Here is a 17961-nt window from a genome sequence, read left to right as displayed (position 1 = left end):
TTCAGGGGCTCACTGACATCTAGATATTCGTGTGCAATGGACGATGGCAGGGGCCATTTTGATTACTAGCGAAGTTCCATTGGATTGGTGGAAAACTGCGTTTTAATTACAGGTCTGTTCTTTATAGTTGAACAGGTGCGGCCAGTTAAAATAATAAAATTGAAATTGCAAGTACCTGAATTTTTTCATTTATGCCACGCTCTTTTCCTTTTGCTGATCATGTGCTCCTGATACTTTGTCAATTTTCGTGATTCAAGATTTTCGCGATTAAAAGTTCGAAAATCTCGGAATTCCATTTCTTGGAAATTTTAGATAGTGCCACCTCTTTGCTGATCATGTGCTCCTGATACTTTGCCAGTTTTCGAGATTCCTAATTTTCGCGATTAAATGTTCGAAAATCTCGGAATTCCATTTCTTGGAATTTTAGATAGTGCCACGATTCGCGAGTGTTCGTGCGTTCGTGTAGCGTGGCGGACCAATCACGGAGCGGCGGCAGAACGCAGCCGCGACTACGGTGACGTGTTCGCCGCGTACCACGTGTAGGGTGTACACTCGACACGTCGCGTCGCTGCTCCGCGTTGCACAAGCGTCGCACGGCCAGCCTGCGTTCGAATCGCCCGTTGGCGTGCGTCTTCGCTGTCACGTCGCCCGTCGCTTCTCGCGCCGAGAGGTGAGGAAACAAGAGAGGTGTCTTCCAGGTGCGTCCCGTTCACGCGTTTCGTCCCTTGACGATCCGTATTTTACAGGGGATCCGCAGAACGCAAGCGCCGCTGAGGTATCCGGTGTGTTTCGACGACAGGTGGAATCCGTGGCGTTCCCCGATCTCTCGGCACTCTTCCAGGCTAAAGCCGTCGCACAATGGTGAGCACGATGAATTAGAACGACGATTCTCGCGTTCTAATTCGACGAGAACAGGGAGGCCTAACGTATGTTCTCTCTTTTCTTCTCGGAAAAGCCCGCCGCGCCGAGCGCTACGTCCGTGGGGTCCGTTGGACGGTCACCCAGCAAGGCCATAGCGCCGAGAACAGGTGGTAGCGGCACGGTCAGGCAGAGGAAGACCACCGTCACCTCGTCCGCCAGGAACAGGAACACCGGCACGAGCTCCGGTGGCATGTGGAGGTTTTACACCGACGATTCCCCTGGCATCAAAGTGTAAGTATGGGTCGGCCAGCTACAAGGAGGACCTTTGCCATCCATGGTTTTCGTCGACTACCTGTGAAAGCTGTTTCTTTATTTTTTCAAGAATCACTTTTACCAACAAGCTATAGAGTCCCCGTACAGATTTTGTCTGGCAATTGACGCGTTCCGTACGTGTGTCTCGGACACTACGACGCGTGTCTACGTTCATCGCAAGAGATAACGAGTAGCTGCGATACGTTGACGCGCAGGCAAAGATCGAGCCTCCCACGTTGATCGATAATTTATTTCTCCACAATGTTGGCCCTCGCTCGCGCGATCGCGAGGTGTCCCGACGGCGTTCTAAGAGACATTTAAACTGTTTTGTTGCAGCGGGCCTGTGCCGGTGCTAGTTATGTCCCTCCTGTTCATCGCTTCCGTATTTATGCTTCACATCTGGGGCAAGTACACTAGGAACTAGATTTAAGCGCGAGACGTTGAGATTGGCCGGGGAACCAGCGGGCGATGGCACTGCAGGTTGCACTGTCGTGCAATCGTAAATTGGCACTGCAAACAGGCTGATGTATATGGCGATTTTTAATATATACATGTTATCAATAATATATTATCGAATAAACGCTCATAAGATACGCATTACGACGTGGATATCATTACACAGTCGGGATGTATTCATACTGAAGTGTATGAGATTTAAGGGAGGATCCGTTTTCTAATTGAGTTTATTAACCGATGTATGACGAGAGAAGCGCGTGAGATCTTTAGTTTGCATTTATAATAACATTAAGGATATTACGCTATGTAATATTGAAATAAATATAATTTATTTTTACCGTAACTGGTATTGCGCAAGTCAATTTGTAAAGCCCGATCTACAATGCGTTCCTTGCGTCTAGAAACGTCTTGCTTCATAGCCGAGAAAGGCGTTTAAAAAATTTGCGCGTGTTGCGTAAACTGTATATTGTACTTACACGGCACAATTGTGCATTGTCGACACAAATGTTTCAAATATATTTGTTTGCCTGTGTAAAATAGAATGTTTCTCGTTGCGATAAACGCATTGCGGATTGGACTTGAGCGTAAATGAAGCTTTCCCGAAGCAGGAGCGTTCACTGCATACGTGCTTCCTTCCGCGCGACCTTCGACTCTTTGTAATCAACCCTTTGTAAAATCGAGGCATACGCGGGCCGAGGTTCGGGATCGAATCTAGGATTCGTCGGCCACTAGTAGATCGTTTTGCATACCCTTGCAATAATTCGATGCTCTCATTTGAGTTTTTCATTCACGGGAACACGATTTTATTCGAAACTTTTCTGCGAGCGTCCGCGGTTGCGAGAGTATCTGCATCATATTTCCGTCTTCGAGCGTTTTCAGCGAGGCGCCGGCGCATCCAATATTGATTCCTCGCTCGATGAACCGAATTACATTGCGACACTTCCGAAGGAGATAAGCGTTATAAGATAATCGCGATAAATACGTCCTGAAGACGCATGGGGCAAGACCTGTATCGTTGAAACGAACGATCGGCGTGGAGGTCGGTGAGAAGATTGCGAGCGGGCAATATGGAAGGACCGGGAAGAGAGTAAGATACAAGGAACCAAAAATATGAAGGGAAAATAAAGTAAAGGAAAAGAGAAATGGAAGGGAGGAAAGTTCTAATTAGGAGGGTAAAGAGTGGGAAAAATAGATGGGTATAAAAGGAAAATGGATGCTGCGACTAATGCATTGTTGGAGACCACTGAGGTTGGAAGAAAAGGAGTAGATTGAGGATTAGAAAGAAACTTGGAACGAGGGCGGAGAAATTTTGAAGGGGTGGCTAGGATTCAAGAGAGAACGGGATCGACGACGGAGTCATTTTTCGCTCTAAACTTTCCGATTTACATTTTATAGAAATCTGCGGAAAAAAAAGTATAAATTATATGAGAAACAAAGTTACAAGACCAGAGGAAAGAAAATTGAAAAATGTAGAAACCAATCAACTAGCAAACGAAGTGGCCCGAAACGCGCGCCTAATGCAATCCGCTCAATCAATTGTCTTCCGATCAATTAAAACGAAACCGCGACAATCCCTCCCGAGAGCGACGCGCGGAGGGAATGGACGGGCCACGCCGGAGCCGCGGTCCGTCTGACGCAGGTGTCCCTGAAAACGAACGCCGGGGACGTTCCCTCGGCGGAGAGGCGCTCCGGAGGAGGCGTGCGCGGTGCGGCGGCGGCGGCGACGGCACCAGGAGGGAGAACGCGCATCGCGGGTGCGTGAGGGCAGGGAGAGAGGACGGGACGAGGCGATTCTCGTCCGCTCTCCCTCTCTCTCTCTCTTCTTTCCTCCCCCGCCGCGGTGGTGGCAAACGCGCGCATCTCGCGCTCCTCCGCGCCGTCGATGGGCGCGCGAGGAGGGCTCGCGCGACTGCCGTCGCCGACCCGCCGCGGACTCGCATCGCACACGTGATACCGTCGTGCGGGAGTGCGCGCCTCGATTTAGCCGCGGCATTGGACTTCCCTCTTCGCGCCTCCTGCCGAGCCAAGCGGCCTCGGGGCGGGTGCGCGCGTAGCCCACCGCTGGAAAAGCCACCGCGAGAGATGCGGTTCTCCACGGGAGAGGTAATTTCCTGCGTTTTCCCTCTCACCCCCCCCCCCTCTCTCTCTCTCTCTCTCTCTCTCTCTCTTTCTCCGCTCTCCCCCGAGGTGTCCGCCGCTTTGGAAAAATCGAGAGACCCGCGACATCGATTGCGTTATCACTCCGCGGGTGGCAGCGTTAGATCTGAAGACCGAGACGTTCAACGTCTCGCTCCATAATGAGTACAATCCTGCACGGAGGTTCATGCTAGATTATTTCGCGGAGAGAGAGAGAGAGAGAGAGAGTGAGAAGGAAGGGGTGTCGGGAGGGAGAAAGAGAGAACGGGGCTTTTTGAAGGTAATTCTAAATTCATAAGCTGTACGCGCTGGAACGTTCTCAAATTATTCAAAATACCGCTGCCAAGAACGCGAGCCACGGTGTTCCTCGCGCGCCATAAATTTCTAAACGAGGGTCTCCCTGGTCCCGTGTCACGGCGACGGGCACACACCGTCCTCCTCGACGCGTCCCCGCGTTTTCCGCATTGCGGAAATCGTAATATAACTATACGCGCGTCGACGTACACGAGCGGTTTGTTTATCTGGAGCGTGTCGCTTGTTGTTAATTTGCCAGGATCCGCTATCGACCGTCTTCTCTTCCCTCCAACACTGATTTTTTTTCAAGGGTGGCCGAGACACCGCGGATTAATTTGTAAAACGACGCATGAATTATATTGAACAGTCGCTTCTTTTTTTTCTCCCTTTCCTCTTAGCTTCCGCACAGCTCGACTTAGTCGGATTGGCGATTCTCCGTCCTCTTGTATTTCCTGGTCTTTTATTACAAATTTATTCGCACCGAGAAAGGTAATCGAGTTAATTTTTTTTAATTGGCGCGAAAAGGCTTAATTATCGTTACGCGTGCCGGAAGTTTAAGGGAATTTTGCAAACTTTATTTCCTTTGAATTAATCAAGATATCATTAGCATTGTCTACGTAATATTAATAATTTTCATTTAATAATCGAGGCGTAAATCATAAAAATTCTCTTTAACTTACTCGACGTCTTCCACGCCGAGCGGTAATTGCTGACTCCGAGGCGACGATCTTCACATGAAACGTAGCTAAATTAATTTTGGATTAAAGTAGAAGGTGATTGAGACATCGGTGCGGACGATCGTGTTTCAGAGTCCGAGATAATTTGCCCGGAGGCGATTGACGTGTCATCGAGAGGATATGGCGGTCGACATTTTGGACGAGGATCACTTCGCCGTGAGCGCGATCGTGACCGTCGGTATGCAGCTCATCTTCTTCACGATCGCGGCCACTTTCCAGCTGGATAAGCTGACGGACTTCGCCGGCGGCACCAACTTCATCATCCTCGCCCTCCTCACTTTCTTTCTTGGTCAAGTGGGCAAGGTACTTCTGACGCCCGATACCCGGGCACCCGTGATCCATGTAGTTCGATAAAATCCGGGTAAAATCTGGATATTAAAATATCCGGGGTGTTCTTGGACCCCGAGAAAAGCGCGCGCGAAAAGCTACCCGCGGATACAAGATGAACGAGCTCTCCTGGCAAATCGCTCCACGAGTTGCACTGAGATCAGGAGAGACTCTAGGATAAGTTTGGAAATTTTTTACAGACTCGAAGAGAAAGAGAGATACTAGCCAAGTAACAAGTTAATCGCAAAAACGTCAATGTGACATTAAAATGATCGACATCAAGATTTACTTTGCAATGACATGCTGTTTTACTTCAATTTATCTTTAATGTATAATATTTAATTAACTTTACTTTGTAAAACAAGATCATTTTTACAACATTTTAATGTCCTAATGATGTCACAAATAGATGGGTGGGCTATTTTGACGTCACCATAAAAAATGACCAAAAAACGATGTCATCTTGATGTTTTCACGACTAATATGTTCTACTAGGGTAGTTATGCGACACCTGCGGATTAAAATTCGTAAATCATTCCAATTCTCTCTTTCTCTCCCCTTCGAAAGTCGAAACACATCTTGAGGCGCATTAGCGCCGGCATATTGCCACTGCGGATTTTATCATCGACAGTTTTATCCTCGATGAAGTCGCCGCTATAAATACAACGGCAAGATATATTTAATACCTATTTACGGATGACCTGTGCCTGTCTATCAACTTTTTCACACGACGTTCCTTTTATCTAACAAGATCCATGCAGGCGCGTCGCGAAAATCCGCATTGGCGTAAACAACCCCCGTGTATTCACTTTGTCCTCCCCCTCGTGCAGACGTACGACAGCCGGCAGGTGATGGTGACCGTGTTCGTGTGCCTGTGGGGCACGCGGCTCTCCGTATACCTCCTGTACAGGATCATCAAGATAGGCCGCGACAAGAGATTCGACGACCGTCGCAGCAACGTGATCCGCTTCGCCGTGTTCTGGACATTCCAGGTGAGGTAGAGAGATACTTAAGAGCCGCGAGAGCGCCTCGCTTTGCCCCCGGCTCTCGCATGCTTCTCCCATTTCTCCATCGGCGGGAATGTGATATCGAAGGACGCATTGACGGTTCGCAGGCCGTGTGGGTGTACGTCGTCAGCCTGCCTGTGATAATAATCAATTCTCCGCGCCACAAGATACCGCCCGCGCCGAAGACGATGACGACGCTCGACAGCGCCGGCACGGGCCTCTTCCTCATCGGCCTGCTCGCCGAGACCTACGCCGATCTGCAGAAGTTCACCTTCAAGCAGGACCCGGTGAACAATGGAAAGTGGTGCAACGACGGTGAGACTTATTCGCCGCGAGTCACGCGCGAAAATGCTTTCTCCGTTTAAGCCCTTTATGCTGCAAGTGAAATTTTAGTAAGAGCGTTGCGCGATTTTGTTGATGAGACGAGAAACGTTCGTCAACCTTGATTCTCATGTATATATTAAAAATGCGTATAATTAAATTCTACGTCCTTTTTATTCGAGGATTTATTTCATTGCAACCGAAAAACGGACCTGGAAAGGCTCGCCAGGGGGGAAAACCCGATAAACTTCTTTGCGTCTTATTCCCTGGTTGTTCTCCCGATTTGACCCGATAAACCTTATTTCTCGCTAAGGACAGTTGTTATTTATAAGTTATAACGTTTCTAGGACTCTGGAGGCTCTCCCGGCACCCAAATTATTTCGGCGAGATCGTCGTCTGGTGGGGGATATTCATAATATCCCTGAACGTTATCGAAGGAGCGGAATGGGTCGCTATCGCATCCCCGATCTTCACGACGCTTATCATTCTATTCCTGTCGGGAATGCCGTTATTGGAAAAGGCGTCGGACGAGAGATACCGAGAGTGAGTGTCGCAGAAGTGCAAGTGAGAATTTTCGCGACCTTAAAGAACGATAGTGTTCTACCGGAGTTAGATAGAAAATGAATGTTCACCGTACGCATTAATTTACTAACAATTAGAGTCTCAATGTAAGCGGAAAGACGTAATAATTGAAACGAGGAAACTTCTGCTCTATAGTTTGCGATGAAAATTATTAATAAATGCCGATTTATGCTCTATTCGCGCCAATTTGGATCGTTCGTATTTCAACGTTCCGCAAATGCTTCCAGTAACGCGGAGTATCGCTACTACAAGCAATCGACGTCGCCATTGATCCCGATACCGCCGGCCATCTACGTCGAGGTGCCGCGTTTCCTCAAGTTCATCCTGTGCTGCGAATTCCCGCTGTACGACTCCCTGGACGTGAAGCCGCGATCGGCCGTCACCGAGTCAACGTCCATCAGCCTCGCTGCGTCCACGTAGCTGTAGCCACACGCCGGACGACCGAATTCTGAGTCCGGCGTGCAGTCGACAGCAACAGCTACGACCAGTACAGCCCTCTGAGTGCTACTTCCTCTCTCTCTGCGGCACCGAGGACCCCGTCTATCCGCTGACAGAAATATAAACTCGACGGCTGAATCGTAATAATTCTCAGTTCCGGTGTTCTATCGAACACGATATCGGCACGACGAGGAGTCGTGCGAAACTGTACTTGGTCGAGCACATAAAGTTCGGTATACGGGAACCGAGAAGATCCCTCTCCAAGGTGGAAAGGCTTACAAGACGAAGTATTATTATTTTTCTAACTGAAAGCCCTTGCCGGCGCCAGGTCGTAAACGGTACCGGCGACTCTTCGCACAGAATCGAATGATGAGATGAACAAAGAACATTATTTTTGTAGCGACGTTATATGGGTACCAATGTAGCTTATCGACCAATTCGAGCATCGTTCCTGTACGGCAAGTCGACGGTAACGGTTTGATTAGCGGCTTTATTTATGTACGTGTTTAAACTCTTATTTTAGATACAAGAGGAAAGATTGGAGGCGATACATAATTTCTAAGTCCTAAATAATATTCAGGCTTAAGGAGAAAAAGCTCTTAAAAAGCGTCACTATATTCGATTAGTCCGATAGATATTCGATCGACCGCTACCTGTACTTTAAATCGCATAAATGAATAACGTTACACAATATTGTTCCAAGAGAAATAGTTCTTGCGGAAATAAATTAGGCAGCCGTTTACCGCGCGCTCGCTGTCAAGTAACAAACAAAAAAATATGTGTCTTAAATATCGTACGAGATTTTAATGTAATACGGATAAGACGACGTAGGTCATTTTTTTTTGGAAACTAATGGTAATTCATAAAAATTGACGATCCGTAGTGGCTGGCGGTTGATACTGTTCGGTTCGTTGGATGTAAAATAATCGGCAGGAACACGCGCGGAGATCGGGAGTGGAACAGAAGCGTGCGTACCGGTATCTCAAGTCTCGTAACTCGGCGGCGAACAAGCAATATTTATCGCCGGAGACGCGTCAGGCGAACGTAATAAAACAGTCACGTTTACATTTCACCTCGCTATCACGAACGCTATCCATCCCGTTAGCACGTCATATAGGATGCTTACAAAGAAATTTTAGATGCAACACGAACGCGATACGCCTACGTGTCCCGATTTCTTCTCTGTCCCGAGGCTTTCGATCGCGTTATCGAGTCATAGCAATATCAAACATATCTCCGTGCCGAGTAGAACGTTCTCCGAATACGAGATAAAAGGCCAACTCCGAAGGAAATCTATAAAGCATACGTAGTAATAATGGGAATATGACGCGCGTGAAACGAATTCCACGTGGATAAACGATCGAAATAATGTTACTTCTCGATACTCTACCGTTACGTATGTCCTCAAAGTTTAGATAATAAATAATCATTGCTCCTGATTTGGCATTTTTTTTTTATTGACTGACCCGCCCTTTCCTCTCGCATCGCCATTACCACGACTTGCGCAAAGTGCGTGCTGTAGCGTCTCTCGAACGCGCGGCCCTGAAGAGATTTGGACAGCAGATCGCAATAAACGTCGACAGATCACGTAAAGTTCGCTTCATATTTATAAACACATTTTATTTGTTCGTATGTATATCGTTAATAAATGGTGATATAATAATGACAATGAAATGTATAGCGCCGAGCATAAAACGAGCAGTCATATTATAATAATTATTAATATTCCTCTTATAATAATCTTACTGTATTGAGTGGGCCTACCTACTGTGCTTGCAACGTTATGGTCTCTCTTGTCCAAATGTTTCTTCCATTCTCTAATTTATATTATTTACTCGCACGTAATAATCCATAATAATATGTAACCACAGGTGAAAACATATGCGCCGTCCTAAGTATAAACAGCATCATCCACTAATCTTTTTTTTTCCACTTTTCCTTTACGTGATCATATATATATATGTGTATGTATAATATATATATATATAATCGTTATCAATAATATAGTAAGCTACTTAAATGTAATATATCTCGTGTCTTCTCGTGGAATATGTCCAGCTGCCGTAGAAAAACTACGCAGCCGCTACGCAGTTCGTAGAAAAAACTTCAATTCCCGTTATACATCAAATTGTCGATTTTCGATGCGTGAAAGACACTTTGTATTACGCAAGGTAATTGTTTTTTTTTTGTTTCCTTAACACGTCCGAAAAATCGTATATCAATAAAACACGTGGGCAGCACAGCGTTTTGAGTACCAAGGGAAAAAGAGATCAAAACATTACCTGTGCCTCTCTTCGCTAAAAGAAAAAAGAAAGGGGTTAAGAAGGGAGGGGGGGGGGAGTAAAAAACGAGAGCTTGGTGGGGGCAAGGAGGTGGTGGACAGTGGGACGAAATATTACGACTCTGCTATACACGAATGGCATCTTCCTCGCGTATCTAAGTCCGACTGCATTCGCGCGCGCGTCTCTACGTAATACATATACTATAATATACAAATAATAGATAATAATAATAATAATAATATGTGCCGTCCATCGCTTATCGCGGTTCCTTACCCGTTTGTCTAAAAAGTGATCGGAAAAGGCTTGCAAAAGTATATCGTATAGTCCGTACGAAATGTAGGAATAAGCTCGTCGTCGATTAAAAGTAAAAATTTGATTGCACGCGCTTCGAGATGATGCTGAAATGCAAACGGGATTTACGGGCGCGGACGGAAGAGCGGGCTCGAGCCACTTTTCCGTACCGGCCCGCTCGGCTCGCATTTGCATTCTACATTAGGCTGTCTGAGGACGTCCGTTGCTAGCTGGTCAATTGGCGTGACTCGACTCTCGATTCGATTGTTAAAAGAACGCGCGCGAGAGAGAGAGAGAGAAGTGGATTCAGTCAATCGATGACCCGACATTTGTTTTTGCATGGACATCGGATTCCCTTCCTCCTATCGTTACTATACGGTTAGTATTAATATTATTATTGTTCTTATTAATATTATCGTTACGTTAACATTAGCGTTATCATTAGCGTTAATGAAAAGTCGCGGATCGCGTCGATGAACCGGCTACGGGACGCAACGGATGCTTCCTCAGATGGTTTCGATAGACAATCTCTCAATGGTGTACGTCTGGTAAAAAATCTTTTAGAAACTTCATTTCAACACTGATACGAAGGCGAAAGTAAAAACGCGCGATACACGTATGAACGTATACGAAGGGGCAATTAACGTGAGACTAAATTAAAATGAAGATTGCGTTACGTTGCGCGCAGGACGCAAGGTAACTTATGCACAGCAAGGATCATTGAGAGAAGCGAAGTGGGAGACGCCTGAGAAGGCGGGGGATCGGTATGCCCGTTTTCGCGCGACTCTACCCTCGCTTCTTATTCTCTCTTCCTCATCTCCCGTAACTACTTCTATCTTATAGCGTAACGCTATATTGCATTTGGCCACTGTCGACAAAGACCCCAGCTGCGTCAGACTATTGCAGTTCGTATATTGCAATCCTACGTTTCTAATGACTTATGAGATAGCCCCGTTTTTTTTTCTTCGTTTGTCCTTAGCAGAGCAGAGAAAGGGCGTGTGGGTTAGAGAATAGTCGTCCCGGTCGTGTGTGTTTCGAGTGTGTCAATGTGAAGTAACGCGTGATGCGCATTGAACGTATATAAACGAAGTATTAACATTATACACGAGTCTATTAATATCTATACGTATAAGTAGAGAGCTCTAGTCCCAAACCTCGTCTCTTTCTTTTTTGCTTTCTCTTTTACACACACGCACACACACGTACGCACTCTCTTCCTTTCTCTCTGTCTCTCTACCTTTCGTTCTTTCTCTCCCTCTTTCTTTCTCCCTTTCTCTCCGACACACAATCCCTCACTTCCGGCAACTCCCCTTTCCCCCCTGTCGTCATTCGGTACGTGCTTTCTACATCGTCCTCGTCTCCGTCGTCGTTTCGCATTCACGCAGCCACGCTCACGCACACGCACACACTCTTACCGTCAACTATCCCTCTCTCTCTTTATCTCTATCTTTATTTCATTTGCCAATACACCTTCGCGACTCTTCGCCTTTAAATCCTTGAAACGACTTATTACTTCCCTTTACAACGAGAGACCGCTTATTTGCCGTCCTTCTCTTTTTCTTTGTTCTCGTCAACTTCCTTGTCCTTCTCGACTTCCTTCTCCTCCTTGTCCGCCTTCTCCTTGTCGCCCTCCTTCTCCTCCTTGGACTCTTTGGACTCCTTCGCCTCCTCCTTGCCCTCCTTCTCCTCCTGCTTCTCGGGCTTCGGCAGATGCGTATTCATGTCCAGGCTGGAGCAGATCTCGTCCCAATCCGGGAAACATCGTTCTTTAACGCGCGAGCAGTGCCCGACCAAGTTGGGGCAATTCTCGACCATGTAGTCTCGCAGGCTGTACGGCGTGTCTTTGTCGATGTACAGGATTTGAGCGAGATGCGCGAATGCTACCACGTCCATCTGCACAAACCCAAACAGAGATCGCCGCGGATCCGGTTATATAGATCGTCAACATTGTATAGTAGCTCTTATAATCTACACCTTCTATCAATCTTTCGCGTAGGAACGAACATAATTCCAATTACGTAACTGACTAAAACTGATTTCACAGATTACGTTTGTTACAAAAATTGTACATTTAGGGGAAACTTTTTTCCACGCATCCCGTATTCTAAGAAAGTAAAAATATCTCGTATGCGGCTCGTGCCAACGTGATTGAAACGATTTTGATTCATATTTTGCAATGTAAATTTTAACGCGAAAGACAGATACATAAATGCCCACGAAAAACAGCTTGCGCAATCAGCAAACCCGTCATATGTTTGTTACGAACCGTTTAATTTCAAAAATAAGATTAATCGCTCGAGAAATTATCGTTCTTTGTTTATCATTCAAATTGCCCCGAGAGCACCGATTTCGATATTAAAGAAGACATTTTGACATACCTGTTCTCCCGAAGTTTAATTAATTAGAACCAATTACTTTTTAATCGACCGAGAGTCGGAAAGCATCAAAGCTCGTGCCAATAATTGTTATTTACTCGGTCCAATATCTGCGAGATAATTGAAAACAAAGCTTTTTCGCGACGCCGTTTTGCCGCGGGCTGCTCCGGTTTTCACCGATATCATCTTCGGCATCAGATTACAAGTGACTCAAGCTATTATTTACACAGCGGACCGAGCAGCGGGCTAGAACGTACCGCCGCGGTACGTGACGCAAGAGCTCTCGACCGCCACGGGCAACGGCGTCGACGGATTTAACGACACTTACGGTAGTCGGCTCGTCCCCGAAGAAGAAGGGCTTGTCGGCAAGCGTGTCCGAGAGCACCTTGAGATCGGTACAGCCGAACTGGGACACCTCCTCCGCACTGTGCACACCCATGCCCTGAGCCTTCACTTTCCTCGCGCCCTGCAACCAATCCAACTACCATCTCACTACAAATGGTCACGATATTTTGTTCTACGATCGCGCTCCCTCGTCGCGATACTACCTCTAGCTAGCACATTCATAGCACATTTATGGCGCATTTGGTGCACTCTAAGCGAATACTATGAATGATTCTGGAGATAGCATGAAGTAAACGTTGTGATAACGTGTAAGTAGCGTAACTTGGTCGAAGTAACGTACGGACGGAAGTGGCACTTTGGAAACCGCGCCCGTGCCAGCGGATCCGTCCAACAAGGTATTCCGTATCTCGTTTTGAACTTGCATTTCACACAGTTGTTCTTATATTCCATATTATTAGCGACATACTATCCGGTGGTGAAAACCTCGACCAGGACTAAGACAGTTTCGAAATGATTGCCGACGAGACTGGCTGCGCGCGGCACTTTTCTTTTTTTAATACTGGCAGAAATTGTGCAACGACTACGGTCAGTATTTACACGAATGCAAACTAGCGTAAACGTGAGTGGTGCATGCAGAGCTAATGTGCAGTCACAAAATCAACGAGAGTAGGTCGAGGGGGGGAAAAATATGACCTTTGCATAAACAGCATGACCTTAGCTTGAATAACGACGGAAATAATGTGGAATATAATTATGGAGGTATGCAAATAAGTTGTGCGAGAAAACACGTATGGATGCAAGTTAATTTCAGTCAGAATCGAACGATCGGAAGTTGCGAGACGTGAATTGTCGTCGAGTGATCTCTAACGTCCAAGTTGTATGCTAGGTCACACCGAAATCACACGGCGAACAACAGGCGGGACTCACCTTGCGTCCGAAGGTGAGCTTGAAGAAGAAGTTCAGAATGGCGTTCGGGATACGCGAGCCCAGGGCGAGCTGCAGATTGACCTTGTAGCCCTTCAGCACCTGGTCCAGGTTCTTCGTGCGCCAGCACGCGACCACCCAGACGAGGTGGTTCTCGATCATCGATATCATGGCGTGGGAGACGCTGCGCTGCTCGGACGTGAGACCGGCATCCAGGTCCTTGCCGAATTTCTGGCTCAGCTCGCGCAGGATGATGGTGCTGTCCGCGATCTCCTCGCCGTTCAGCTCGACGAACGGCAGCTGGCCCTTCTTGGAGCGGAATTTCATCTTGTGGTCAACATTCTGGAAGCAACCGAATAAGTCAGTCCTTTGCCAAGGCGACGACACAATTTTTTAATACTATGAGACGGGCTTCTAATACGAGATAGCAGGTTGGGGATGCTGGAGTGATTCTGCACTCGGGGGGGAAAAAAAACGTGCGTTTCGGCGCGTCGCGTTTATTTATACGCGTTTGTACGGTTTGTTTCGATTGAATCGCGGCGCGGAGAGATTCCGCTTTTAACTCGAACAATTCGGGATGCGCGATAAAATCGCGGCGGGATTTTCTCTTTCGAACGGCCTAGAAATCAAACCGTCCCAGATTGACCGATGATAATTGCTCGCAATTATTATTCCGTACTGCAAAGCGGAATGCTGCGAAACGCTCTGCTGCGATTCTTCCGTAATAAATAACGCTGCATCGAGACGACGCACAGGCGTACCCACACTCTCGCGTGGCACATGCTCTATTTATAGACCGCATGTACCGCGTTAAACGCATAAGTGGGATATCGCGGCTTTCACAGGTGAATCAGCTTATTACATGTAATCTGCGAGCGTTTCACGCGCTGATATACGGGGTGTCCCGGAGTCGCCGCTCGACCGGCGAAAAATCCCTCGGAGCGTCCGCTCTTGCCCCCCGCGACAATCAACGGTATTTTTTGCAGCTCGCGCGCGCGAGCCTCGCCGTTGTTATTTCATTGGTTTCTTGAGTTTATTCCATTAGAATAAACTCCTCGCGGGGCTAATTGGAGAACAAGATTTCGCGTCGAGATTCATACGATTAAAATTCAATTTGTGGAAAGTGCTCTCCCGGCGAAGAGGCGGCGGCGGCTTCTTAATTTGTTGATAAATTCTCTCGTCGGCGCGAAGCCGATTTTAAATTCATTACCCCGCTCTGGCTGGGAAAGCAGACCGCGGGGAATTTAAATTCACGCCTCGCTGTATATAATTCGAGATAAGGCGCGCAACAAAAATAACATAGATCCCATCGCCGACGTACCAAATATCGCTCTCTTCTCGCTAACCGGCGAGGGATTGGATTTAAGCGCTGCCCGCGGACAGATGTACTTCCCACGCGATCCGGTCGCGCCGGGGCAATATAAATTAACGATAATTACGCCAAAGTGTCGCGTTTTACCATTAGACTACAAGTGTCGTTAAACCTGCCGGGTGAGATTTCTGCCGTAATACCCGAGCGACCTGCCCTCTCGCTCGCGCAACACTCGCCGAGTGCCTCGCGCACGCGGAACACGGAGGGGTAGGCGCCTTCAAAGCCGAGTGCGAGAGAACGGGCGCGGACTCGCCCCGAAAACCGAGGTGGCGATGAAACGGAAGAGCAAATCGCACGGAAGTTCGCAAGGGCGCGCGAGAGGGAAAACGGGGGAGGGGAAGAGAGGATTAAGAGACGCGTGCAGACGCGGAGGCGCGGCCCGAGAGACGAGGGCTCGGAAGAGCGAACTCGAGACGGACAAAAGGAGCGCGGCGGGTGCCAATTACCGAGGCGCAAGAGAGAGAGAGAGAGAGAGAGAGAGAGAGAGAGGGGGGGGGGGCGAGAGGACCGCAATGCTGCGTGAAATTTCAGGCCGCGCTGGAGAGAGCGGCGATAGGCTGGCATTACATTTGTGGTACGACACGTCCTTTTAAGACCGTCGCTCGGCCGCAGGACAGAAAATCTGCGGACGCTCCGGAGCACACGTTACTGTCCTGGGACCGTGTCGGCGACGCTTGAAAAATTTGCCGTACGACAGACGTGTAACTGCCCAGCCTTAACGCGGAGAGGCTCTCGCGCGCGCCGCGACGGGTCCGTCGACACGGGGAGGAGGCAACGTACGCGGCGGAGATCCATTGCTCCAGTTTTAACCCCCTCAGTCGGGCGCGCGGCGGCCCCGAGATCGATGAGGGCTGGGTATATAGCCGCGCATAATACGCGTTTGTCAGCTGTACCGGGGGCCGGCCGGCCGGCCGAATGCCCGGCAACGTGCGTGTGCAGGCGCGAGCTGCCCGAATGAGTCATCCTTCTGTCGTTCCCTACGATCGATCGGTATCCCGTTTCTTTTTTTTCTCCTCTCTCTCTCTCTCGAATTTTTGCCGACTCCCGGCACCCGCGGGTAACAAAGGTATCCCCCGCGTTTCCTTTTTCTCGTTTTCCGAGTATCCATCCGAGTCGCGAGAGACCCTTCCGACTTCCGCGGGGGAAGAAGAGATCGGCGCTCGCGATCCTCGTTACCTTCGTCCGCCGACCGGGCGCGGAGGACTTCGACGCGCGTATACGCAGCGACGACGAAAAATAATCGCGGGGTGGGGCACGTCGCGCCGAACATTGCCCTCGCCCTCATTCCGGCACGTTTGCCTCCCCATTACGTCACGTTTATTATTTATCCCGGTTACATGTTCGATTCCGATATGATAGCGATAATAACGGAGGCGAGGTCGGGGCGGGGTCGCGCGGGGGCACTGAACGCCCATTGCCCTCGATATAGAATGCGCCGGCATCCCTATTACGTCACGTTGTTATTTATCGGAAATTCTCGCGTTTTTCGAGGGAACGGCAGACCCGATCAATTCCGGCTGGTAACGACGACGACGGGGAGGGGGAGGGGGAGGGGGGAGGGGGGAGTTCCGCGACTCCTCACGATGCAATACAACGGACGTTGTTACACCGTACTCGCGGAACTTTCTTACGGCCCTTACTCGATGCCATTTCCCCGAGCGCAAATCGCGCATTTCAATACTATTGTCGATTTGTCGAGTGGAGAGCTCTTCTTCACCTATTTATTGTTATTATTCAAAGTGCAATCGCGCATCCCAGTGCTATCCGATTCATTCGGGGGAAATCTCAGCGTCGGCTGTTCATTGTTGCTCGATTGTGCAATCACGTCGGTATCGTTGATGCATTGAGTGGAGATCTCTCTTTTTATTATTAATAACTTATTTACTGATAACGAGAGGGCCCTCTCGAACGAAGCTTCAAACACTCGAGATATTATATCGCCAGGATAATTTCCGATAATTTCCGAGGGGAGGGTCTCGGCTCCTTGCGGCTTATGTCGGGCCGCCCCACGTAACCGATTGAAATCTTTCGCGAGGGTGCACCGGGAGCCTCCCCTTCGTTACACCGAAAACAACGTGCAACGTCCCCTCCCCCCGTAGGACGTACGTAGGTTTCGCGTGTTCGATTCCGATCCACGAAGGACGATAACGAGGAGAGCGAGTCCAGCGGGGCGGGGTCGTCTGAAACCGCTCGCTCGCTCGCGCGCCGTCCGCCTCGGCGCGCGCGCGCCGAGGAGCCGAAAGAGTGTGGACGAAGGGTGGCTAGCAGCCGCGGATCGGTGCAGGCGCAAGGGAGGAGCGCGCGAGCGGAGGACGATGAACTCGCGCGGCGGCAGGCAGCTTCCGTCGCCTGGCAACGTCCCCACTTTGGCCTCCCTCCCCCACCGGGCGCAACGCCACACATTTAGACACGCACACACACATGTGCGCGCAATCCACCCATGCGCGCACTCGCGGCACCGCGCGCGTGTCTGTGCGCGCACATACGTGCCGTCGTACGCGCGCGCGCGCTCGCGTGCGGCGATTTTCTCCTTCTCTCTCTCTCTCTCTCTCTCACCCTCGCTCGCACGCTCGGTCTTTCTCTTTCTCTCGCTCGCGTTTTCTTGTCCCCGTCGTCATCGTAGTCACCCTCGTTGATCGTAGTTGTGGCCGCCGTCGTTCGCGCTGATATTGATCGCGCGGATGGTGCCGTGAACCGCCGCCGACGCCGACGCCGCCGACGTCGTGGCCGACGTAAGGGCGCACGCCACGCATCGCGCCGAAAAACCAGTCTCGATCGCGAAACGAGGCCGATGAGGGGAGACGAAAACGAGAGAGAAAGAGAGAGAGAGAGAGAGAGAGAGAGAGAGAGAGAGAGAGAGAGAGAGAGAGAGAGAGAGAGAGAGAGAGAGAGAGAGAGAGA

At 49.1% G+C, this 17961-nt stretch overlaps 3 protein-coding genes across 5 annotated transcripts in view; 2 read left to right on the top strand and 1 right to left on the bottom strand.

Moving 5' to 3' along the window:
- The first annotated feature begins 507 nt into the window (after positions 1–507).
- Positions 508–1972, top strand: LOC105569744 (protein transport protein Sec61 subunit beta). The gene is made up of 4 exons (XM_012026446.1): positions 508–670; positions 747–861; positions 956–1152; positions 1510–1972. The coding sequence occupies exons 2-4, from the start codon at positions 859–861 to the stop codon at positions 1595–1597; spliced, it is 288 nt and encodes a 95-aa protein (XP_011881836.1). The 5' UTR covers positions 508–670; positions 747–858; the 3' UTR covers positions 1598–1972.
- Positions 1973–3570: 1598 nt separating this feature from the next.
- LOC105569743 lies at positions 3571–8908 on the top strand. Its single transcript, XM_012026445.1, has 6 exons — positions 3571–3732; positions 4869–5099; positions 5954–6115; positions 6238–6445; positions 6799–6994; positions 7261–8908. Exons 2-6 carry the CDS (start codon positions 4917–4919, stop codon positions 7451–7453), a joined length of 942 nt encoding a protein of 313 aa, XP_011881835.1. The 5' UTR covers positions 3571–3732; positions 4869–4916; the 3' UTR covers positions 7454–8908.
- A 162-nt stretch (positions 8909–9070) lies between these two features.
- The window catches only part of LOC105569742 (failed axon connections), a 41601-nt gene continuing 32710 nt past the window's right edge, over positions 9071–17961 (bottom strand). Inside the window, exons 1-4 of one of the 3 annotated variants that reach the window (XM_012026444.1) lie at positions 17617–17637; positions 13692–14030; positions 12748–12900; positions 9071–11937 (exon numbers count right to left, since the gene is read on the bottom strand). In XM_012026444.1, the coding sequence (XP_011881834.1) occupies positions 11581–11937; positions 12748–12900; positions 13692–14015 (834 nt within the window). In that variant the 5' untranslated portion in view covers positions 14016–14030; positions 17617–17637 and the 3' untranslated portion in view covers positions 9071–11580. Of the gene's footprint in view, positions 11938–12747; positions 12901–13691; positions 14031–17616; positions 17638–17961 lie in introns of those variants that run through there. The other 2 variants (XM_012026442.1, XM_012026443.1) reach the window with 2 other exon arrangements.

This window comes from Vollenhovia emeryi, unplaced genomic scaffold (assembly GCF_000949405.1).
Source record: "Vollenhovia emeryi isolate VEMERY1.0 unplaced genomic scaffold, V.emery_V1.0 DF939123.1, whole genome shotgun sequence".
In the NCBI taxonomy this organism is placed as follows: Eukaryota; Metazoa; Arthropoda; class Insecta; order Hymenoptera; family Formicidae; genus Vollenhovia; species Vollenhovia emeryi.
Note: the sequence above shows the minus strand (reverse complement) of the source record. Positions and strands in the feature narration are given on the sequence as shown.